Source organism: Pyrgilauda ruficollis, unplaced genomic scaffold, assembly GCF_017590135.1.
Source record: "Pyrgilauda ruficollis isolate IOZ18807 unplaced genomic scaffold, ASM1759013v1 scaffold30, whole genome shotgun sequence".
Classification (NCBI taxonomy): domain Eukaryota; kingdom Metazoa; phylum Chordata; class Aves; order Passeriformes; family Passeridae; genus Pyrgilauda; species Pyrgilauda ruficollis.
In genome coordinates, this window is record NW_024524378.1 from 3188870 (window position 1) to 3215076 (window position 26207).

General features: G+C 37.7%; 1 protein-coding gene across 1 annotated transcript in view; it reads left to right on the forward strand.

Moving 5' to 3' along the window:
- Positions 1 to 26207, forward strand: part of TOX (thymocyte selection associated high mobility group box) — a 217914-nt gene that overhangs the window by 100472 nt on the left and 91235 nt on the right. Inside the window, exon 2 of the mRNA XM_041473687.1 lies at positions 13781 to 13846. Within this exon, the coding sequence (XP_041329621.1) occupies positions 13781 to 13846 (66 nt within the window). The remainder of the gene's footprint in view (positions 1 to 13780; positions 13847 to 26207) is intronic.

A 26207-nucleotide genomic window follows, 5' to 3' on the forward strand; every position in this document is an offset into this window, starting at 1 on the left:
CTGTGTTTAACAGTATGAAATAAAATCACATACATAATTCACACTGCTGTCTGTGTTAGCAAAAGATCTTCAGTGATGCTCTGTAATACTTAAAATACTTCCCCAGCTTTTAAATCAATGTTCTCACTATTTTAGCTTGTATGGTTCTGGCTCATGTAGCTAAAAGAATTTCTGAAGTGCAAAATCTTGATTATGAGTACAACTATCAGGCGTGTCAAAACACTTCTGTATTGCTAATATGATCTGAAAATATCGGAAATTATTCACCTTATACTTTTCAAGGCAGTAGTTACTATTTCAAACAAATGAATAAAACACCAAATTAATTTTCTATCAAAACATGAATCTAATGATGGCACATATCTGTACTCTATTATTATTTCTGAACTTTTGACTTGTAGGCACTGACATAAGGAAAATTGGGGAGTATTAAATGATCTCTAAAGCACAGGAAGAAGCAGTGATACAGTATGGCTAGCAATTTATGAATACAGCTGTTAAGACTCAGGAGCCTCTGCATAATCCTGGAGTCTCTTCATACTTCTCCTAGAAGAACATCACAAAACAGATTGTTGCTGACACCAGAAGAGGCTGTGTGCTGAATCTATGAGCCCATGTAATGGCTTTCCTAAAAATGAGAAAAGGAGAAAACTGTACCTCAATAAGAGTTACATTTTCTGAGACTGATCACTTTCAGTCTTGAAAGCAATTGGATTATACCAATATAGACCCAGACCAGTGTCCTGGTACTGCCACCATCTGTGAAAAGGTGTTTAATTCTGAATTGCATTCAAATCAAGAACATTTTGCTCCACCAGGAAATACATGATTATTTCAACTGGTGCTGTGTTTGCCTTTTAATGTGGGAGGGAAGGAGCCAAATATGGGTTTGGAAATATTTATGCAGCTGTTGTGTTTCTGCTGGAGTTGTATATCTGCAAATCTGAGTACAATGTGCCCACTTGATTTTCTTTCTTCCATCTTTACTGGTTTGGCTTGGAGGATTTTTTACCTAATAAACACAGAATTAAGTTTTTCTAGATTGGGAAAGTTTAGTTTGGAAATAAGTTTGACTGTGTCAAGAAAGCTTATTCTGTGTATTCTTATACAGCAGAGACATAATTTTAGGCATTACCGTTGAAGCTATAATTTTTAGTAGGTCCTCCATAAATTTAAAATTTTTGACATGCATTTCAGTCTTCCAAACAAAAAAGAACACATTTAAACAAAAATTATTGAAGCCATTTATTTCAAGTTTAATGTGCGCTAATTTAATGGTCTTTAGGCATAAAACATTATGATAACTTTCACCACACATTTTATCAAATACTGAGGACAGTGTATTAATATTTCAGTAGCTTGTAGAGAAAGGTGAGAGTATATAATATGGAACACTAAAATGATAAGGCATGTTTTCCATGGCATTACTGTTATAGAGTATTTTCGATGATCAATCAAATGGCTAGAGTCTGACTAGGCTATGAGTTTGCTGAATTTAAACAATAGTTATTGCACAATTGGGTAAAACAAAAGCAGATATTGTGATGCTGTGGGGAAAATGAAACATCAAAAGCTAATAAGAAACCATTTTTATATCATAAAAGCATAAGAACAGCTCCATCAAGCTTTAATCACATTGTTATAATACACACTTTAAAAAAAATTATGTTAGCTCATTAGCAAGGGTTAGAACACAGATTGTTATAATTAGAGTAGGATTAACAAATACGGAGTTCTGCTTCTATTTCAGTGCACTGAAGCACAGGCTGCACTGTGTGAATCATAGGATTATCTGTATTTCAAGAGGTTTGTTTTTACATTGGTGTGATGGTCCAGTTCAAAACTGCTGGCACGCACTTTGCAAGGCCTGGCTAGTTTAATTTCAACCAAAATGAGGGAAGCCTGTGTCCACCTTGTCCATAACTCCTCTTCTAGCTTTGGGGTTTGGAGTACCTGTGTCTCTCTGGGCAGCTGCAGGTGGAGAATCACTGCCAGTGAATCAGAGCCCTGGCTAGCCAGCAGCAAGCCCAGCCTGGTGCTCCCTTCATGGTAAGTGGTAAAAATGAAGCACTTCCCTCGTGTCTCTGCATGGCCAGTGTAGCAGAGTTCAGCTTGTTTCACTGCATTCAGGGACTTCTGAAGTAAATAATGCTGCAAATGTTGAAGTGACAGAGTCTTGTCAATATTAATTTGACAAGATGATAATTGCCAATTTTTTTTTTTTCTGTTCTTAGGAGGAATTTCTTAAGAAATTCCTTAAGGGCCTGAAATTATTTCTGCTCAAAGCTAGAAAGACTGATATCAGTAAATAATGTCCTGTGAGTGAGAACACTGCATTAGATGAATTCAAGTTTTCATCAAGAGATATTTTTAGGAAGCTGACAGCCACATAAGTGATATGGGAAGACCCAGCCTATGGCCTTGATGTGCGGGTGATGCGTGAGGGAGTGGCAGAATAGGACTGAAACAAGGTTTCCCACAGTGCTACTGTGTGCCTGAACTCCCACATTCTTCTGGTGAAAGTGTCTTTTTCATTTATCGTATAAATGTTTAAAAGTCATCTTCATCATAAGATTAATCTTGAAAATGCTTTATTTGAAGAATCCAAAGAGCTCTGACTTAGGCCAAAATCCATGGAGCTTAGGTCTTCACCATTTGTCATAGATCATGCTCTGTACCCTAATTATCTGGCAACTTTCCATACTACTGTATAAATCAGGATAAGCTTTCAGAGATTTTGTTTATTAAGGGCTGGCAAAAATCAAAGCATTTTCTAAATAATAGCACGTACAGGAAGAAAGAGGTTGATGAATACCCAGGGTCTGGATGAACCATAGGAATAAAGAACCTGTTCAGAGTTATCCATGTCTAACTGGAGCACTACATTCATTTTGGACAGCACATGAGATGGTGGACATCAGTAAAGGGAAGCACTTAAGCAATTACAAATGAAGAAATGCTTGGAAAAAAACCTGTTGCCAGAGAAGGTTAAAGGAATTTAAATTGGCTTTCTGGAGAGGAGGACAGAGTATCTGTCTTTGTGTTCACAAGGGTTAGTAAAAGGTAGAAGTCATTAGTCTCAGTAGACTGGAGGGATGGAAAAAGGCCTTGAGATAGAGCAGCAAAATGGCTGAAGAGTTTGAACCAAAAGAGGGAAATGTATGAAAGTGCCATTGCTGGAGTTGTAAGGCAGGAATTGACAACAAGTTTTTGTGGATGTTCTGTGAAACTTGTTCTGCTGTTTATTCAGGGGATGGCTTTGCCTGCTCGAAGGGCTTCCTCCCAGCAGTAATGTCATTGTCTCATGCTGATTTGCACAGCCTCTTAGAAAGACAACAGCCATGGTGCTGGTAATGCCAGGTTTGAGTAACTTTCTGAGTTGCTGTGAGGAGTGTTCAACACTAATAGATTCATAGCATATTGATAGGAAAAGAAGCAGCCAGTGCTGAGCATAGCACCTGTTCTTCAAACAGTAGGGAGGAGGAGGTGGGACATTTTTTGTCTTTAGAGGGTTTTGATAAGAGAGTGTCAGGTACAACTGTAGCTTTATATTTTAGCTCTTTACCTTCAAAACTTAGAAAAGATTGGAATACATTTCCATGGACTTGTCTTCTTTTCTGTTAAAAAAAAAATATATCAATTGTATAAAGGAAACACTGCTGCAGACTCTCTTAAAAAGCTATTATGAGTGCAACTTCGCAAAATACAAAGAAGAGATGAAAAGAGTCACGGAATAATTTAGTCATAAAGTGAACTTGAAGGTCAAGTTTTATCTTAAAAGGTGTAGAGAACACTTAGAATTTTTGAGAACAGATAAGTGATCTCACATCAAGGACATGTCTTCACTGAAGTTGGTAAGAAAAAAAAGTAAAACAACTTTTCCTCTTCTGCTTTTGAGTAATATTTTGAACATTTCTAACCACATCTACTTCCAAATGACCTATTTTAGGATAGAATACTGCTAAGTTCTCTACATTGCTCTGCCAGGGTATCTCAGTTTGATCTGTAGACAATCTTAGCAAAGGAGTAAGTCAAGCTACAAGTCCTGTCAAGGTTCTGAATCTGTTGCAACTGTAAGTGTAAAAATCCATGTTGGTTCAGATTCTTTTTATGAACATTCATGGGGCTCCCTCTTCTTATTTGATGCAGACAGAGAAAGAAACATGTGTGACATTCTTAATGAAAATAATCCTGTTGAAGTTAATGAAGTACCAAAGTAACTGTGGAAGGAAGTAGGATTGTCCACATGGCTGCCGCAGTAGCTGTTTTGGTAAACTATGATTGTATATCAGCCCTACAACACTCTTGTCATTTAACAGATGTCCATGTTTTCCTAAGTCCTTGCAATTAGTCATTTCTGTTATCACTCTCTCCAGGTCTGAATTAGTTCTATCTAATGAGATCCCATCAGACTGTGCTAAATAATTTGGTCTACCAGAATTTAAGCTGATTTTTTTCCATCTGAGTTTGGTACATACCTAAATATTTTATTCCTGTCTCTGTAAATGACTGAGTTCTTGGGTCCTATTTTATTGCATATTTGAATGGGTGCTTGATTTCAAATATTTTCATACTGTCATTCCTTTCAACAGGATAATTTTAATACATGTTGGACATGTGATCCAAATGGCCTGCTGCATTAGTTTAGAGCACTTAAGTTCCTAGGTGATACTATTTAAAACTGGATTTTTAAATATGGCATAGGTAAAAAAAATATTTCTACATTTACCATGTGTTTTTTCCCACTTACTCTTTCAAATATGAGTCATTCAGGCAAGACTGTTTATTTATCTGAAAATTGTCACCTTTATTTGCTTCTCAAGATCCTCTTTCATAGGATTTTCAGAATAGTAGTAGAATTTTGCTTGTGCTTTTTTGGTTGATATTGTTCTGTCCTTTTTTATTTCTAAGATTCTGTGCAGAAGGAGATGTATTTACCCATGGGAACTATATGTATCCCATTCACTATAAATAGCACAGTAGATAGAACTCTGTCCATGGATCCCTACGAGATTCCAGCTGTACTCATGCAAGGCAATGGTTATGTCCTAGTTGTGCAAAACTCGTTGACTATGGTCCATAGAACCTCTCTTTTGCTATACTCCAGCACAGGGGTTCTCTACGTGGATATAAAAAAATACTTTTTAGTCATCTCTTTGCCCTCTGTAGATCCTTTTTATTAAGCTTCCCCGTGTTTCACTACATAATCTACCACTTTACACTATGAGGCAGAGATGAACATTGACAAAAATTACTTTGAAACTCAAAGATCCCTATTCTCTTACCAGTCTACTGGTTCCTCATCCAGTTCCTGTCCAACTGGCAATGGCACAATTCCCTTCACCTTCCATGATGCAGGATCAGACCTTGTAATGAAATTGACCAGGTCTGTTGCTGTTGGAAAATGTTACCAATCTACCAGGTTAAACAAATTTCCTCAGCTTCTGTGGGCAGAAGAAGAAGGGTCTTATCTTAGTTGCTCAAACCTTTCCACCTTATCACCCAATTTTCCCAGTGGGTGTCTACATCTATAATTTAGTGTGAATTGAGTAAAATAATAACAAAAGCACTTGCTACTTTGATCTCAGTATGTTTATTTAATGAGTGTTCAATATGCAAAAAATAGCTGAGCATAGGAGTCCAGACCCCAGTGCGCTGGGTTTATTTTATTTTACCTTATTTCTTTTTAGTTTTTTATTTTTATTTTATTATATTTTATTTTATTTACAGAGCCAAGGTTAAAAGGAGCAGCAGCCCAGCTGAGAGAGTTCAGAGTTCATCTCTGCATGTTCACTGTCTTCCATTTAAATGTACACAAAGGACTAATACAGTACCCGCTCTCCCCTGGGCTGTCTTTGATACACTCTGCTGTGCCTGGACTCTGCCACTCCTCCTATCAGTCTGATCCTACTTCTTTTAGCCCGCTGTGCTCAGCACTGTAACCTCATTCAGCTAGTGCTCTGCATGCAGGCTAACAACTTCAAGGCTCTGTCAGGCATTGACACATGCAGGCTCCAAGCGGGAAGCTAAACACTCCCCTTCACCTTTCCTGCAGTTTCACATTAACCTCTATTAAGTGCAGGAAAAACACAAATGCTGTAGTGCCATTATTCAGGTTTTAACTACCAGTATATATTTAGATATTCAGCCAGCTCTCCACCTATGAGGACATAACTCAGCAAACATTCTGTCTCCTCCCTTTCTCCCAGTGAGAGAGGTAAATAGTGAGTAAGCTTGAGGAATGCAATAGTGGATTGGGCATTTATGACACAGGCATGAAAATCTGAGAGAAAACTTTGACAGCACTGTCTGTACTTTTTTGAGGCAATAGCAGGTGTTATAAATGAAAAATGAGAAAAAAAATTGTCGCATTTGAGGAGAATCAAGCAGTGTATTTACAAAACATTTTGTCTTTGAAAGCCAGGTGGTAGAAAAGGCAGTGCTAGTCTGTAAGCCCTATCACACTTGGATCCAAGCACCAAATGGGTCCAAGTCTGTTGGATGTTCTGGGCAAAGAGAGTTTTGTGGATGTTTCTAGCTTTTTCTAAGATAGGAAGTGTCTGACAGCATTTCCTTGTGAAGCAGCACCCTTGCTTCCTGCTCTGAGGCTGCTGCCAGTGCTCTCACACACCTTGTGGCTGCCCTTAAGACCAGGGCAGATTCCTTCCCAACTCTGGTCTGCCCAGTCCACACGTCACTGTACTCAGACCACATAAAGACAACATACCCCATAGTCCAGGTTCAGAATCTTCAGCAACCTGGAAAAAGATTAAAGGACCGGAGACATAAAGGATTTTTTCTGATACTTTGCTCCTGAAAACTACTAGCAGCATTAAAATTAATAATAATAATAATAGTCTTGAGACATGCAGTCTCTACTCTATTGCTTGACTCATCAAACTTTCTGTATACTGGAGGGCTCCTAGTGTTCCAGATGGGACAGGACTCCTCCAGGTCCTGCCAGTCTGCACTAATCACCTCCCTTTGGCCACAGAGAGGCATCCAGCTCTGCAAAGAATTTGACTTCTTATTGCCATTCAGGCATTTTCACCCAATCTCGTGCTTTTTCAGTATGCTCCTCTGCTGATAAACAAGGTTTATGGAAGGAGGGAGGGAAGACAGCAGAACAATCAAAGTAGATAGTACTAGATTGTTTTTTGACAATTTTCCTGTGATAGTCCTTCAGTGAGGTGTCAAGCCTCTTTCCTGGGAAGGGTGCCTGTCTGGAATGGATTACTGTAACCTGTCTTGGGCAAATTTAAACGTGTTCAAGTACAGCATACAAAATGGAGTTCAGGAGACAAAATGGAGTTTCAATTTAATAAAAATGTACCGCTTTGCCAAACTGTGTCAAGAAAGGGATTTTCCACTGTGTATAATGTTTACAGAGCATCTCTGGTTTTATCTTTAATGGTTGCCATAACAAGATCAACTGTTTCTTTAGCATAGCAATTTGATGATTTATGTTGTATCCTATTATTATTTTAGTGTCATTTCAGCAGCTCTGAGTAAAACAAAATATCATTCTTTGTCATCAAGGAACATGAGACAATATCCACTCTTGGCATTTGGTTTAAAATAAACAGAATTACCTAGCTTTAAAGATTTTTCAGGATTAGTGGCTTTTAGATAATGTAAGTTACAAATGATACATAGAACCTGTAAGCAGTGAAATCACTAAATCACTAGAAATAATCATTTTACACAATGCTATTGCAACTTCTTTAAATAAGACATAACAGATTGTGCTGGGGCACCATCAGAGTAAGATAAACTATGGTTTAATGATATAACTAAAGTTTATATTTAAACCTAAATCTATCTTCCAGTTCAAATCTAAGATGGGAGAAATTTGTATTTAGATTATGTGATTAATAACACATGCTTTGAAGATCTTTAAGATGCTTTGAAGAAATCAGAATGTCAAGTCCAGAAGATGAACTTATTACACATAGCACCTTTCACCAATATCATCATCTCTCCCCTTGCTTCTCCTCCTTTAATCTTGACATTTAAGATATCACTTTTGGGATATATTTGTGCACAGAACATTGTTCAAAGCTGTTCCCCCTCCACACCCCTGTCCCAAGCATGTTTTGGCATCAAAAGCCATTTGGGCTCATGTTCCTTGTGCTTCCCTGCCCACACTGCAGCTGGATGAGATGCAGTACTGGCACATGGTGCTCCTCTTCAGTATGAATGGGAAGAAGCTCAAACATTCATGTGCTTGATTTTTTTCTTTCCCATAGCTCATATAACTGTGCCTGAAGAACTTAGGGCACACATTATATATATGCACAGAAAGAGAGAGCAATTATACAATACCCTCAGAAGTCAAAAACTGGATGAAAAAGGAGCAAAATAAACCCTTCATTTCACAACAACAGCAAAGAAATGTTACAAAGAAAGAAGAGAGACTTAGAGGGAAGAAATGTCATTCTCCCTGTAATCCAGATAGCACAGGTGATCCTGGCAATGAAAACAGAGTGACTTGGTATAGAGGAAGGTAGTTTAAGTAGAGGGGAGAACCTGAAGCTAGGCTGAAAGCTTGTTTAACATATGTGTCTATGTGGTAGCTGTCATCTAAACAAGATACATGAAGCTAATGCAGATATTCATCTGCATTTATAATAACTGTATGAGCACATAGGGTTACCAGTATATAAATATATTTTATTTCCAGTTTTCCTCTTTGGTTCTCAAGCCCTTCTAGCTTTTTCTGCTGTCTTGTTATATTCTTGCTCCTTGTTATATTCCAAAGCTTTCTGTCTAGTCAGGTGATCAAGTAAACATTCTCTTCATTAGTGTTACCATGAGAAATTTTTTTGTCTGTTGAACCTGTTTATAGTATCTTTGTGACATGCAGGGTGATTTAATTTAAAGCACATTAAGAATGAATAAAAAAATACTATTCTTGCAAGCTTTGCTGCTTCATAATCACTGCTATAAATGCTGATAAAGTTTGCCACAATTTAAATGGGAAGATGAAAACAGGTTCTTGGCCATACATTGTGTGACTCTGGTACGATGCCATGTTAATGGAAGGCAGAAGCCAGCCATGGATCTTTTAAAACACCTTTACCACTCTGAGCATTTTCTGAACTCTGTCATACCTCTTGCATCAGTTACAGTCAGCCAGTGTTTATGTAATTACATCCCTAACTTCTATGAGTAAATTGTATTTAGTAACAGCAGTTGGGTATTTTGTGGATATTGGTTGCTGAACATTACAACTTGTCTTACAAAGGGTCATTCTGAGGGGGCTTCTAACTGGCCATGCCATAGTGTTGCCTGTATGTTTTATTTACAATAATTTAAATAAAGAATATTATGCAATCCTGAATTTGTGTTAGAACTAGTTCCCAGTTATATTTCTTTTCATATTACAATGCAGTCATATTCTTCGTTTGCTCTCACCCAAACTTCTCATGCAGTTGCACTTTAATGTGAAAAGAAATGTTGTCAAGAGTAGTTATTATCACACACCAGAATATTGTATTAGCATTCACATTTAATAGATTAAAATGAAAGATTTTGAAATCTGGTCTTAATGATACCGAGGGATCTTGGAGACACATTGGGAAAGCTTTATATGAAATGTCATATGATATATATACATCATACATAGGTTCATAAAAGACAGTTCATTTAACTGCCTGCCTTTGTTTTCTTCTGTTCTGTTGGGATGAATCACCCATGGGTTAAGTGATGCTTGTGCAGTTTCTTTGCTTGAAATCAAGCACAGTGAAGTGGCAGGAAAGCTTAGGGAATACAAGCTGAGATTGCCAACCTGAGAATGATGAGTACAATAAGACAATTTTGGAGGCATAGACTATAACCTGGAAGGACACTCTGGTAGCTGAAGATATATTTGAGCCATATCTGGCCATCACTGATCCAGATAGGTTGCTTGAACTGTTGTTGTATACATCACCTTACTTGTAAAGCTGAATTTCAGGTGGATATAGCATTAATTAAAGGGTCCAGGTGGAGACTTCTTGAAAAGTGCCATGCTGCGGAGCCTGCACATTACAAAGCAGTCTATTAAAGGTGAAATGATTCAATATTCATTTCTGGGGTTTAGGGTCACATTTTGGAAGCTTCTAAAAAGATGGGGAAAAATATAAATAGAACTTTCCAGTTGATCCAGTTGTTGGCATTTTTTCCTCAGTTTATTGTTTTGATGTGGGATCGTCACATTTGGGCAAGGTGAGCATTGTATCTGTGCTGCATTAGTGTTTCTGCTTTTTGTTATTGAAAGCTTGTGTACCCTTGTTTTGGCTGGGGTGGGATGTACAGGTCATCTCTATTTCACACTGCTTTGGTAGTTGGGAAAGGGGATGATGAATAAACAAATCAGCATTGCAGTAAATATTTTGTTTTATTCTGGTATACAAAGATCGTATTTTCACTTTTTTATAAACATTTTAGTAAACATTGAAAACGTGAAGGAGGTATCTCCTGGCAATACCTGCTGTACAAAATGCATGTGTATATGCCTCATCCATTGAGTTTATGGGTGTTTTTCAGGCTCATATCCAAAGTCTTAGGAACTGCCAAGTAGTCATGCACCACACTGCACTGGACTGAGGGCAGATAATAATTTAAACAGCAGTAAATGTAGTACAAACATTAACATGGCAAGAGTGTTATTGTCAGCTGATGCATTACAGTCCACAATCTGCATATATAAACACTATAAAAAATACACATCCCATCAAATCTTCCTGACCTATATAACCTATTACACAACATCTTGCACATACTTCTCACAAGCAGATGCTAAACATTGCAGTGACTAAATTCCATGCTTGAATATTGAAGAAATTAAGTAACAAATCAGACAGCTGCTTGCTATTTTTAGATGTTAACAGGTCACTCCGATTTTACAAACAATATGCATCGATTTATTTTTCTGAAAATTTGCCCTAACAAATTAATCCAAAATGTTGGAGAAGGTCATTTCTCATGTAAGCATCAATCCCCTTACATTTCTCATGTAAGGTCAAAAGGCCATGAAGTTTAAATTTACACATATTTTTTCTGTTTGGGTTTTTCTGAAACATGCTCACATAAAGCTCACAGACCATGGCAGAAATAAAAAAATATTTCAGAGCTAAATAGAGGGCCACAAACAACAAACAGGAGAAGCTGAGATCCAATATCCTATCATGCCGGGGGGACCACTAATAGCAAGTCACTGATTAGGTAGGCAGGTAATGCAAGAACAACACATAGAATTGTAAAAATTTCAGTATTCATGGAATACTGAACCTTAGGGAAATTATTCAAAGAATGCAGATTTGGTGATTGTAAGCTTGGGAGCAAGGACAGACGACCAAACATTCAAAAGAGGGAATTATATGAAAGACAAGTTTACTTCATAAAGATTCTTAAATCATAGTCTCATGCATCATGGAAGGCAAAATAAATTGAAATAATCCTTGACTGTATCTAGCCAGTAGGCAGAAAAGAAAAGAAATTTCTTCATATTCACTGCAACTAAACACATGCAACACAGTATTTGAGTTATAGCAAAGCTTGCAATGTATCACAACAAATGTATGAAGATAACGAGGGAAATTCAAAGGAGGAGACTCAAGGAATGATGGCTTCCAAGGCAGATAGAACTCCCATAAGCAGCAAGTGTAACTATCCTGTCCATGGGAAATGTGATATGGATTGCGTCTGTTCCAAAAAAGATATCAAATCTCATTCTAAAATGTCTAAGAAATGATGAGTTTGCTGTTGACATAATGCTTAATTACCTCCTAAAGTAGGAACTTGTATCTTATTTCAGGGCTGAATTTCTGTAACTTCCATTTCTCAACACTAGATCTCATTATACCACTGTCAGGAAGGCTGACATCTTGCTATCAGACATCTTTCCAGGGTGTAAGTACCAATCACAGTGATCAAGGCACCTTTCAGCCTTTCGTCTGACAAGCTGAATAAGTTGAGCTCCTGTAGGACTTGCACTGGAGTGCTTGCTTTCCCACTACTGGCTCTGAAATCTCTCTTCAGAATTTCACCTGCTCATTTGAGAAGAATGAATTTTTTTCCAATCTAGATACTAAAATCTTTTCTCCAGAGCTCTACTTTGAGTGCTTGAGAAAGCTAAAAGAAATGGTACATGTCAACAAGAAACAAAAAAGGAACAAGCATCAATATCTATATTATGATCTAATCTAACTATCTCTATTCTGTCAAAATTTTGAAATACTCTATTCCCTATGGCAGATCTGCGTCTGTGGCATAATCCTTTCCCTCCCTTGAAACTAGGACTTCTGACAGATAGTCTGTGACTATTAAATAGCTCTGGCCAGGAAGGGCAGACCATCAGCTGCTGTGCCAGGAGCTGGCACTTGTTCATGTTACTGCTGCTGTTACAAGCCTTGTAGCCTCTGGCAGAGAAAGAAGATGAACAGCTGGAAGCAGAAACCTTTTCAGCCACCTCAGCAAAAATTGGTAGAGCTATCTGCCAAAGACACAGTTTAACTTTGCCACCTCAGGCTAGTAGAATATACTGCACCTTGCAGGTAGAATATCCCCAGAAGCTCAACACTGATCAAGAAATATCCATGGGATATTTAACAGGCACCTTCTGTGGGAGCAGAGCAATCTCAGTAGTAGGGACTTCTTAAAAAAGCTGCTGTGTCATGCAAAACAATGGTTGATGTCCAAAATATGTCACTCTAAGCATTCACACAAGGGGTCATGTGCAAGTTATTTCAAACAGACCTTGTAACAGCTGGAAATTTGTGGTTCATGACTGGAGATAGGAATTTCTGCTGTTGTTAATTTCTGCTTAAAAGGTTTGAAAAGATTTTCCCTAGCTCCTGAGCAGACACTGGGACGATCGTCGCCCTGTTGGTACTGCCAGTTGAGTGGGTGTGACGAGAGTTCTGTGGGGATATTTTCCAGACTATGTAAGAAATCAGTAGTTTTACACTTCTTTGTGCTGGTACAGGATGAGGCTTCAGATCTGACAGTTTTTCTCCATCTAAACCTTCAGATTTTAATCAACTCCTTTCTATGACATTTCCGTTACTTCTTAACTGCAGTTGAGAGGAGGAAAAAAAAAACTGAAATAAAAAGGAAAGAAGAAAAGGAAATAAGCTTTTTATATATTGTATATATTTCCAGGAATGGTATTTATCATTTACAGATGGTTATTTTTGCAGCTCTGATTATGAATGTTTACTTTATTCACACATCAAGCAAACTATCCTCTTACACCATACGGATGGGAGGTATATTCTTTCATACATTCAGATGTCTGAAAGCTGTCTGAAAACGTATTTCTTATTTTCTGGCATGGGAACATTTCTGTTGGAGGGGGTTTAATTTGTTTTGAAATTTCAATTCTTGTTCTACTCAGAAGCTAAAGTTGGAATCCATTAAGATGCATTTTAGTGCAGATTCTATTCTCATCTTTCTTTTTTCAGTAAGTGTGCAATTCACTTAGTACTTCATTGCAACCAACAGCAATATGTATACATGGTGCACAAAATGAGGCATTTTGTTTTAAAACAGATTGCAGATGAAAGGAAACCATTCATTTCTTCCTTGCTAGCTGTAATTACTAGAGCACTAATTACTCCAAATCACTGACATCCAGGGTCAATAAGGATGACAACAGGAACATCAAAGACAAGATGCACACATGCAATTACAAGTCTCTAAAACCAGGCTGTAATATTATTTTATAGCAACTGTTTTTTTCAGTCAATGCTAAAAAATCGAGTTTGCTGAATGTTTACTATTATTTCCTTTGCAGTTTGACGGTGAGAACATGTATATGAGTATGACAGAACCAAGCCAGGACTACGTGCCAGCCAGCCAGGTGGGTTAATTAATCTTCTCTGCCTTGTTTCAAATTGTAATTAAAAAAATTCAAAGAGTTGCATTGCAAATGAGTGGCACTATCAGTAACTGCTGCAATCAGGAATAATCATAATTTATAAACAAAGCATTTAAGCCTTGTTTCCAGTTAATGAGATAGAGCTGATAAAACACCAGAGTTGGCGTTTGTTGAAAGATACTACCTTGTTTCCTCTCCAGAATGCAAGCAGCTGTTTTGCCAGCATGATCTTTCCTAAACAGTTGTTTTACCTTCAGGAAATAAAGTCTTTACAGGTGCAGGTTATTTGTTTATCTGACTGCAGACAAGTTAATCATTATAAGCTATACATGTCACAAATATCTTTAATTATCATGCATAGAACAGTTGAAGAATTGCATTTTTAGCACCAATCCTGTGTCTGAGAAATGTTGCTATTATTACACAATTAGCAGTGGGGTTAAGGCAGTGACTTAGCCTTCTGTAGCCTACAGGCCAAAAGGCTTAATGTGATGTGCATTCTTTAAAGGTATTTTTGAGCCCTTTTCCTTTTGGGGAACCATACACACTAAATTTTGATACTGGATGTAAATTAAAAAATCTTCCACCTTTCCACTTGACCTCAAAGATCCTATAGATTTCTAAGAATTACAATTGTAATTACTCCTTAAAAAGCAAAAATAGTTTTGAAAGTTTTGGGTTGTCTACCTGTTGCTAGGTCTATATGTAGGGGGGAATTTTTCATTTAGTTTGCATGTTTCAGTTTAACTTTGCTCCAGTAAGTGGTGGGAATGGTGCTGCAGATCAGTTAGTTTGTGTCAGAAATTGCCATGAATAACCAGACTTGTAGTCCATGTCATGCAATATTTCAGGCCAGTGGTGTCTGGCCTGACAGAACCAGGAGGCTTATGCATAAAACTCTCATTAGGTGGGAAATAAGTTTGAATGAATAGTAATTATGTCCAGATAACATAACTTGAGATAATTATAGATCAGATAACTGGATGTAACTTAGGAATCAACAGCTTTGGAAAATGTGCATTCAAAACTAAATGTCTTCATGAAGTAGTGTTCTTCAGGTACACAGGTTCCTTGGGGGCAGAGAAACAGGAGGTTGTGTGACATGAGTACATGGTTCAATCAAAAAGACCATCTTTAAAGCATTCCACCATGTTGCTTCCCTGCTTTCTGTTGAAGTCACTCTGAAATACCTTTAGAGACCAATAGTACTTTGCATTTAGGAGTTGTGCATGATTGAACTTATTCAGCTAAGAACCCACCAAGATCCAGAGGTAGTTTAGAATAGAACTGTTTGATTAAAAAATGAAAAATTATATTATTAATTTTTCTCTAACCATTAATCCAAAAACTGTACTGACAAGTTTTAGTATTACTATTAGATTAAAGCAGCCTAGTATCATCTCATTCTTGCCTTAAGGGTTTTGAAGTGCAAGGGCTAATTGAATTTGTTTGAAACAGTAGAAATACAAACTGTGTGAATGATTGCTGTTATCAGGCAGCTGCTACCTTTCAGAGGATCATTATGTCTGTCTTAAATAGTTTTGAATAAAGAATTGCAAATCCACATTATACATCAGAATTATTTTCCTTCTGTTGATATTTTTGTACTGTGTATGCAGTCCTGTATGCATGTAGTTTAAATAATTTAAATGGCATATTGAAAAATTAAGAGTATAAGTTTTAATCTTTTATGTGGTTTCTACATGTGCTAACAAGGCCCAGATTCTCAAAGATATTTATGTATCTAACACTCTGGTTGAAGTGAAAGTACGGTTCTTAAAGTACCTTTAAAGAGCCAGGCCTAGGTATTTTAAATGCAAATTACTTTGTCTTCAAGGAAAAAAAAATCTATCAAATGTGACATTTCCAAATTCAAAGATGTCAGAAAACCCTGAATTCTTACTAAGGGCTGGAATCAAGAAAACGCTTGCAGACTTAAAATCTGACCATAGCAAAACGAAACTCTGCGGTGTCTGGCTCCCAAAACCCAAAGGCAACCTCTGTCTTTTGCTGGGGGACCCATGTGGCAAGAAGCAGCTCAATTGCCAGGCAGAGTGTTTTAAGTTGTTACCGAGTGTGCACCAGTCAGCCAGCCTTCTGTGCCTGGTTGAGAGTAGCTGTCAGCCTTGGGCTGTCACAACCTCCTTTCCCTTGCTGGGATTTTCTCCTGGTGCTTACTGTGTTGCGGTGGTTTTAAGTGAATACACAGATTCATAGAATGGACAGGGTTGGAATGGACCTTAAAGATCGTCTAGTTCCTACCCCCACGTCATGTGCGGGGAGCCTTCCACTAACCCTGGTTACTCAGAGCCCCACCCAGCCTGGCTTTGAACGCTTTCAGTTATGAGAAGTCCACAACCTCTCTGGGCAACCTGTGCCAGTGCCTCACTACCCTTATAGCAAAGAGCGTCTTTCTCCTGTCTAATCTAAACCTATCCTCCTGCAGCTTAAGGCCATTCCTCCTTGACCTATCACTGCAGGCTGTGGTAAAAAGTCTCTCTCCAGCTTTCTTGTTGGCTCCCCTTAGGTACTGGAAGGCTGCTCTAAGATCTCCCTGGAGCTTTATATTTTCCAAGCTGAACAGCCCCAGCATTTTCAGCCTGCCTTCTTGCCTTCACAGAAGAGGTATTCCAGCTCTGTGTGGGCTGGAGCATATGTGAAAGCCTGTAATAATAACAGTATTTGAAAAAAAAAAAAAAAGAAAGAAAAAAAGAGAGAAAAAGAGACAAAACAACTCCACTGAGAACAGGAATATGGGGTGTGATGGAAACCTGTCTCTCATGTTTCATCAAGAACCTGTGACTGTGAGAGGAGCCTTCCCAAACCTGTTCCTGACACAGACAGCTGCTAGGCATTCCTCAAAGGAACTAAACAACTCTTCATTGGCAGTATCTGTGAGGTCTTCACTGACTGTAATGGGGTGGTGTTCCTTTCTTGGGCATAAGCATTTGGTGGTCAGCCAAAACTGGTGAACTGATTACCATTTCAAAGTCCAGTCTGGTGGTTAAAACTGGAAAAAAACCACAGTATTTCCTGCTCTGAAAACAAAACACAAAAGACTGTGTAACTTACAGGGATAAGGAGAGGAACAGTAAAGGATGCAATTATATTTTCTGACCATAGTTTTAGGACTGTTTGTTCATTTTCCTGTCACTGTTACTGGATGTAAAACGCATAATGCCATAAAAAGAGAGGAGGAAATGTTCTCTCTCAGAAGACAGCATAGTTACTCTAATCATAATTTTGTCCTATGTCTATTTTGCACCTGTGTTCATAAGTCTTGCCATTACATGACCTCAGTGCGAGGAATTCAGGCTCCTTCCCACCCTTAATAACTTGGCTGTTCCCTCACAAGATCAGAGATAAGGGGTTGAATCCTTCAGAATGAGAAGTGAGTTAATTATTCTGCTTTTCTTGATGAATTCACGTCTGTTAACTAAAATATGAATCCCACATGTAAGGAGATACATAGTCCTATCAGAAACTTTTATTGAAGATCTGGCCATGCTGACTGAGTCAGACATGACCATAATTTTTTAATTTCAGAGTCTGACATAGCTTATTTGGGAAGTGGGCTGGCAGACTGAGTCATGGTATGTAACACCAAGGACCGAGGGATTTCCACTTGGCTGTCTTCAGGATTAGGTGACCGTAGAGGCAGGATTGCTGGGGTCCTGATACATGCTGACAAGCACCTCGGTTCTTCTGTTTACTCCAAAGTGTTCCTAGCCAGAAAAACATCACCTTATATTATTTTACAGGTTTTAATCAATTTATCCCCCTTAGGCTAACATAAATAAAAGCTCAGCCATTAGACAGGAAAAAATATAGTTTTGTTCCTTTTGCTGTGTAACATCAAACATCTGCATAGTTTGGTAATCCAAGACAAGTTGCCTCACAGCATCCCTCAACAATAATTATCATTTCTGTTCAATTTTCAAATCAGTACATGCTTTGGGACTTACAGACCAAGTTGCTAAGTAGCAACATATGGCTCACTACTGTTCCTGTGATGTTGCTGCAAGCAAATAGCATAATTCTATACTTGAAATGATTTTTACAGAAAGCCAGTGCTGGAACTGAGCCAGAAGAGTAAGTATACAGTAAAAATTAATGATATTCTTTTAGAGCGTCCCAAAAGGCTGTTTGGCAATGTTGTCTCTGTGTACATTTTATATATATGTGTAAGTACTGCATTTTTGGTTACAATATATGTAGTACAGGACTCTACACTGAAGGCATCTCCTAAATTAGTTATGCCAGCCATATTAACAAACATACACAGTAAAACTGTGACATTTTCACTACTAATTGCACTTGGATCTGAAAGTATTTATTGTTTTAAAATAAAACTATGCCAACAGATCTGCATTTGAGATTCCCACCAATTATTGTTTTCTCCCCATACCTATAACTGAAACCTTGGACATGAATTACTCTTTATGTTATTCCTCCTCCTGTAATTTGTGGGCCCCACAGAGCACAGTGTAAAATTATATTGCTTACTTCGCATTTCTTCCTAGTCACAATATGGAATGTAATTCAGGACTCTGTTGCACATAGCCTGATAAATGTTAAGGTTAATGAGTGCAGCTGCCAAATTCCTTTAAAGGTCCAAAGGCAAGGGGTGAGAACAGGCCTGGAGCTGATGATTTGGGGCAGTACCTCTGTTGTCCCACTGGGAAGAAAAGATCTGAGACAGAGGAAGGAATACTGATTGCTCTCAGATGGTATTTTCCTGCTTCCCAGAGCTATGTCAAGGAGATATATCTAAAATATATCTGCATGCTCTTTGATGGAGGGGGCACCACATGGGTATTTTACATTTTTACATTTTTATACCATAATGTCTTAGATTATTAATGACATAACTATTGCTCATGTGAAGTAGGGATGGATAAATGCTACCTAATAGCTTCCCTCTCTTGCTCTGTATTGGTCCTTTCCTGTAGGTAGTCTAGAATTCCAGGGTACTGCCAGAAGACACAGCTCTTCAATCTTGCCTGCAGCAGTCTCCATCGGCAGAGCAGGGCAGGAGTTGGCTGCCTTGGAAAGAACTGAGAAAAAGCAGCATTCTCAGATGGAGAATCATTACATGGTCCTCTGTAGTCCCATGGGTATACACTACCCTGACTTGAAGTCTAGTACAATCCTGCCCAAAAGTTACAAAACTTTTGCTCATTATTTGAGAGGCTGCTCCACAGTGAGAAGGCAATGCCACCTGGGCAGTCTGCTGGCTGGCTGCAGTCCAGGGCTGTTTTGGACCATATTCCACCTCCCTCGTCCTGATCCACTATATTTTAATTTCCAAAATAGGTTATCAGCAGAAGGGAGTCTACTTCTCTACTTCTTGATCCTCCATTTCTCTATTAAAAAAAAAAAAAAAAAAAAAAGGACATAGGTTAAAATGGCCTCAAGGATAGAAAAATACCAGGTGGGCCTTTCAGATCCTGAATGAGCAGCTACAGGTAGATGTAATAATTTTACCCTGCCTTTCACTTCTGAATAAAACATAGTCTTTTAATATTATCTTGACATCAGGCAGAGTCTAGAAAGAACAGAGTTCCCAATAAAAATACACCAACAGTTGCATTAACAAGGCTATGTATTTATAGATATACATCTTTAGAATCATAGAATGGTTTGAATTGGAAGGCATCTTTGAAGATCATCTAGTCCAGTTCACTGCCATGAGCAGTTGCATCTTTCACTAAATCAGATTGCTCCAAGCCTCATCCAACATGACCTTCAAAACTTCCAGTGATGTGGCACACACAGATTCTCTGCACAATCTCTTCCAGTGTCTCATCACCCTCACAGTAAAGAATTTTTTCCTGTGTCCAGTGTAAATCTGTCCCCTCTGTTTAAAACTGTTGCTGCTTGTCCTGGCACTACAGGCCTTGATAAAAGGTCTTTCTCCATCTTTTTTGTAAGCCCCATTATTTACTGAAAGGTGTTATAAGGTCTCCTTAGAATGTCCTCCAGGCTGAACAACCCCAGCTCAGCCTTTCATCATAGGAAAGGTTCTTCAGCCCTTGGACCTCTGTGGTCTTCTCCAAACCCAAACTGACAAGTTCATATTTTCCTGTGCTGCAGACCCCAGAGCTGGATGCAGTACTCCAGATGGGCTCTCCCAAAAGTAGAGTAGACAGGCAGAATCCCCTCCCTCATCCTGCTGGCCATGCTGCTTTTGATGCAACCCAGAACAAGGCTGGTTTTCTGGGCTGCAAGCACATTGCCAGCTTATGTCCAACTTGTCATCCATCAGTGTCCCCAAGCCCTTTTCCACAGGAATGTGTTATATAAGTATGTATGAATGTCTTTAGTTTTAATGCAAAGTGTATGAACATGTACTGTGTATTTATTCAAGGATTTTTTTTTTTTTTTGTAATCAAATGCCTCAACTTTTGTAAAAATAGAAGTGAGAATTAGGGCCTGTTGGCTGGAATTTAAGAGCTTTTACAAATCTCACTTTATAGATGTAACTCAGGTGAAGTACATTTACCCTTTTTTACTCAAAATCGTTTTAGTCAGTTATGTTCAGTAGGTGTGGATCTTGTACTCTGACCAGAAGAAGAAATGTATACGACTTACTTCTCCCTGAAAAATGAGTTACTCAAACATGCCTTAACTTAATGTCTCTTTCATTTAATGCCTATTCTATAGCACATTCTATAAAAACACTAAAGAGGGCAAAATCTAGTCCCTAAGGATCCTAAGCAAACATCCCCATAATTACAGCTGTATAAACAAAAATGTCCCTCTCCAGCCTTCAAAAATCATTAGCGTGGATCTGTAAAATTGAGATTATATCAGAAACCTCAGCAAGTATAACAAATTTTTCAGCATTCTATTTGTCTTCTGGCTGTGAAATCTTGCACTTACACTTTCTTTGCAGCCATGTGGGCAGAAAACTTTTTAATGAAATAGGTTTGGAGGGTAATTGCCTAGCTACAGAATTTTGGGCTTTAGAAGTAAATGTCAGATACTTCTAGACTAATGCTGAAATAGTGAACTTGTCCTTGTTGAATACACAGTGATTCTGTGCATCAATTAAAAGTATTTTTCCTAAGAGTTGCTGATGAGAGGGAAGTAAAGTAAACACTTTTGTCTTAGCTGTGGCATCAGGATGACAGCAACTTCAGTGATAGGCCCGCAATAAATCAATAAAGTAAAAACAACAAAAGCTATTATTTTACCATGAAAAAGGTAAACAGAAAATCAATCATCAAATGATGAATTCTCTGTCCAAAAGCCAGAGGTATTTTTTCACATATCACAAGAGAAAAGGCACTGCCTTTTGCTGTGCATGTCATGAGACAACTTTCTGTTTAATGAGCAGCCAGCATAAAATATCCTTCAAAATGTTTCCCCCTGCTCCTTCATGTACAACTTTTTTAGCATGTGAAAACAGATTACAGACATCATATATTTTAGTTATGTAGTTTCCTTTCCAGGAAATGCTACAGGTCAGCAGCGTGGATGAATTATGGGATGTAACCATGGGAAATGTTAAAGGCAGTATTTTTCATCTGAGCTTCACATAAAATGAACCTTTTTCAGTCCATAAAATGTCTGGAAGAATTACGTGAATTTGAACTACAAATTAGACCAATTACTATTATACTGTCCCTTTTGGCAAAGGCTGCCACAGTAGAGTCAGTTTGACCTGCTGACCCCTGACCGAATAAACCGATAAGATGCCAGTCTTTGATTAATCTAGTTAGTTTTACAAAATCTGGCATCTCAACAAGCACAAACTAGTTACTCAAACCAGTCTTCAATGTAACATTCAAATGATCACTCCGTGGAGTCCCAGAGGTATTCATTACAGACAAAATTGCTCTTGTTGCCTCGCATACAAGCTGAGTTTTCAATGGGAAATGAAAGGCTGCCTGGAAAAATAGGCCACCTAATTAAGTTAAACTACTCTAGCATTTGGCTTGACATCTTCATTACTCAAAATTAAAAAGATGCTTCACTTGAGCACGCAAGTTACTATTGTTTATGTTGTTTTCCTCTTAAATTGGCTTCTTACATAGAAGTCTGTTTTTCAGAATTATATCTTGTAATAGCTTGCATATTTCTTGCAGTTTATAAAAATGTCTTAATAGGTACTACACTGCTGATAGTTTGTATGACATCAGTACGATTGAACTTGTTACTGAGGTCCCAGCAGTCCCAAGCTTACATGACACTTTAATAAGAGAGGGGGCCAGATCCTGCCACTTTTGCTTGCTCAAATAATCTGTACTTGTTCATATACTGAGCACTTCCTTGGCCTTTTTACTGTAAAGTGCTGGGTCCGAAATTTAGGTGTTAAAGCCAGGGGGACCACTGGTAGGAATTGAGAGCTTTCATCTGCCTCAGCTTTCAGCTTTTCCTGTGATTGGCACGGGACTAAACAAAAGTTACATCATAATTGCAAAGAATAGCCATGCCTCTGTTTTGATCCTCCTTTTCTCAAGTGGTGACATTTTACATTAAATCTGATTTTTTTCTGGCGATTTCATCAGTCATTCAGGAGAGGTGTAGCCCAGGTAGGACCCACTCTCTTTTTGAATAGTGAGAAGCCATCCATTGTTACTGAGCTTTTCTAAGGAAAGAAAAGAGAAAGAAGGAGAAAAAAAATCCCGAACAAAAAATAAAACAATCCTATGTCCTTCCTCATTGTGTGCCCTAAGTATACTGTTTCATCTTTTGGTGCCTTTCCCAGAATGGATATAGAAATTTAGACAGAATATTTGCCCCCTAAACAGATATACTTAAATGTAAATCTATAGTACTGCTATTTTAAGAGCATTTAAAAATGTAAACATGTGAAGAGCACACTGTCTTGATTGCTGGTTTAGAGTCTATGCTATGATGCTAATGAGGCTTCTGACAGGTTAAATGTGGTGTATCATCTATATTTTCAAGCAGCAGGATTTGTGAAGATGTGACTTCTATTTTTTTTTTCAGTTCAATTCTGCTTATTAAATATGTATATTGCTATTTTTATTACCCAGTGCTTTGTACTGAGCATAATTTGGGTATGTTTTGCAGAGAGGATCTCTAAAAAGTTTTTTATTTCTAATATGCTTTTTATCTCTAGTGGAGAAAGAATATTTAACACACATAGTAACTGATTTATGGAAGTATTCTTGTAGTGCTGAGTTCAAGATTATAGCATACGTGATGCTGCCTGCATTATAGTACAGACCAAAGCCTGTCAAATGGGACCCTGAGTTACCTTATTAATTTTAGCTTTCATTAAAATGTAGTAGTAGTAGTAGCAGCAGCAGCAGCAGCAGTACTAGTAGTAGAAGTATAGTAATAATAGTAGTATTAATAAGAACAAAAATAATGACAAGAATAATAATTATAATAGTAGTAGCAGTAGTAGACATTGTGGGAAAGAAAATACCTTTCTTTTCAGGAGAGAAGAGTGACAAGGGCGTTGGACAATGACCACACTTGGATCCCCACTGGGGACATGCTAAGGAAGGTGAAAGATTGTCACAGGTTAGAGGGACAAGACTCCACACTGGGGGCTAAGGATGCTCCATTTGTGCCTAAAGCTCTTGTATATTCCTAAAGAACTGCTTTGGCCATTTGGTCAGTAATTCATAAAAGACTTGCACTTCTCTTTTAAGTTTATTCAAATGTTCTAAATAGGAAAAGTGTGCAGCTGTATTTTTGTCTGAAGGGAAGTTTAACTGCTTCAATAACGGTATCGGTGTTTGCAGGCCCCAGATCCTTTAGCCTCTTATAATATTTGTGTTCCTATGTATTGTCATCTTTAAACGGTGTTTCAATTTAAAGCCTCCATTGAAAACACATTTCCCAGCAAACAGCTACACTATATGCATAAAATTAAAGGAATTAATGAAAAGACTCTCAAGAGTGAAATCTTAAAAAGAGTCTGTTGTTTTACATAGTTCTGTACACTTTGAAAATTATGATTGTTTAAAATTAATAATATAATTGTCAGCACATTCTCTTTCTTGAAAACAGAATTCATCTGGTAGAGGAAAATTAATGTTTTGCTTGGGGCTTTGGCCTTTAACTAATGCAAATTAGAGAAATTGATTAACACAATACAAAAAAGTTATACCTTCCCCTGTAATACATTTTTGATAGCTGTGGCTTGATAAATTAGTATATTGTGTGTTTTTAAATGAATATGATTTATTGCTGTTGTCTACCATATGAAGAAACACAAAAAAATTGTTTTCAGGATCATTGACTTCAACATATCAATGGCACTGTTGGACAATTCTTGCTGAGTGTTAAGATGATTTATGTAACAGACCGAAGGTTTCCACAGTAATGCATTATAGTCTCAAGTTATCAAGCCTTGTTCATGCAGAGACAAAAGCAGCTAAAAAACACTTGCTTCTGAAGGTCTTCCATGTAGAAATTAGAGATAAGGTTGATCCTATTAAAACTCCTGGAAATATCCACTGACAAATATATTATCCTAACTTTCAAATTTGTATGAGGTACGTGGCTGTTTTTCCCCTTCTAATGAGCTCATTGTTTGTACATTACTCTCGATTCATAAGTATTTCAGTTATGTAACAACGTGTTCAATAATAGAAGAGGAGACAGCCTGAAGCATCTATCTTTTAAAAACTGGCATCTTTCCACAGTTCAGACGCAGAAGCCTTGGTGCAAATGAAAAATTAAGACACGCTCTACATAGTTGGCAGAACCATTCATATAATTTAAATTAAATATCTATAGGCAAATTCCCAATTTTTAAGGAACTGTTGCTAATATGAGATTCTGTTGAGTAAATGCATGATGACTGATGCAACCACTGAGCACACGAATCAGACTTAGTTAGTGAATGCTGTCTTCTGGGCTGTCATATATGAACAATTCTGCTCTTTCCAAGGGATTTACACTGGGTGTTTGAAAGCTTGCTGCCTCCTGTGGTCAGTCTGTTTGAGCCTCCTCCTTTGATTTGCCTTCTTTTATAACTTTTTAAAGTTCTATTAAAATTATTTTGGAACATAAGTAAGTTTTGTTGGCCAGTATGCAGTTATTACTGTAGAGTACTTAAGGAAAGGGGCTATATTTGTATCTCCCGCCAGCATTTCCCTTATTTTTCTGATGAGTAACCTCAAAAGTAAATACTAGATTTTTTTTTTCTGTATTTGTGTTATCAGCACAGTTGGATGCATAACCATAAATTGAATTATGTCTTGCCAAAGTAAAGAACTGATTCATGACATACACTTCCTCTCAGTGTCCCAGTTTTGCCCCTCCTTCCATAGCTTGTTGATGGATTTGACCAGCCTAAAAAGTAGGACAGGACCAATGGGGTCTTCTTCAGAAACAAAATCTTGGATTTGGGTTGGACAGTGAGTCAGGGTTCAGTGTTTATATCATTTTATTCTGGCAAACTTTTCTCATAAAATGGTATGCCAAGGTAACATATAGATAAGCCTCCTGATCTCAGAGTGGGCATGTCAATCATCTGTTTTATGGAGTTTACATAATTTCAAGTAGAAATGTCACAAATATTTAGCCAGAAACATAAAATATAGTCCTCTAAATTTGGGAAGACATTCTTAATTCAAAAATCTTCTATAACATTTCGTCTATAGATAGCTCAAATGTAAGGATAATCACTTCTGAGGTTCCCACTGTGTAGATTCCATCTGAACTAGACAGAAATCTGTTTATACACAGGTGTAATGTTTCTGTTTATAACACAGGTGTAATGAAAATGCTCTTTAAAATAAATAAAAGTTTAAGCCTGTGTCTGTTCAGTGCTGTGCAGTTGGTTTAGTGGTGTTAATTTGCAGAGGGCTTTCTTTCTGGAATGTAATAAAGGCCTAGGAAACTCCCTTAAACTGAAGAGCTGATTAACACCTCTTTCACTCCTATAGTCATGAGTTGAAAGTGAAATCACTGGCAAAGTTCCTAGTATCTCTGCGGTAAAGAAAATAAAGCATTTCTGCTAGTTTTGTTTGTTTGCTTGTTTTGGGGTTTTGTTTTTGGTTTTGTTTTTGTTTTGTTATTCAAAAGTGAAAAGGTGAGCTTGCTGAGGTTTCTGTGACCAGTAGAATAAAAAGGAGCTATTCCATATCTTTCTGAATAGAGCAAATCCTGCTGATAGGAAAATCAGTTATGAAGGAAAAACCCTTGGAGTGGAGGGGAAAGATCCTAACCTTTCCCATCCCCAAGAAAAACCTAACAGAGCTGATACTATGTATACTAATACATATGAGCTATACTTATGACTTGTTGGATACAGGGAGTACAGCCTTCCCTGATGCTCTGGATGCTAGATAACTGCTTTAATTAGAAATTCCAGATAAACAGCTTGTGTTGGAAGAAGTGGTGCTCT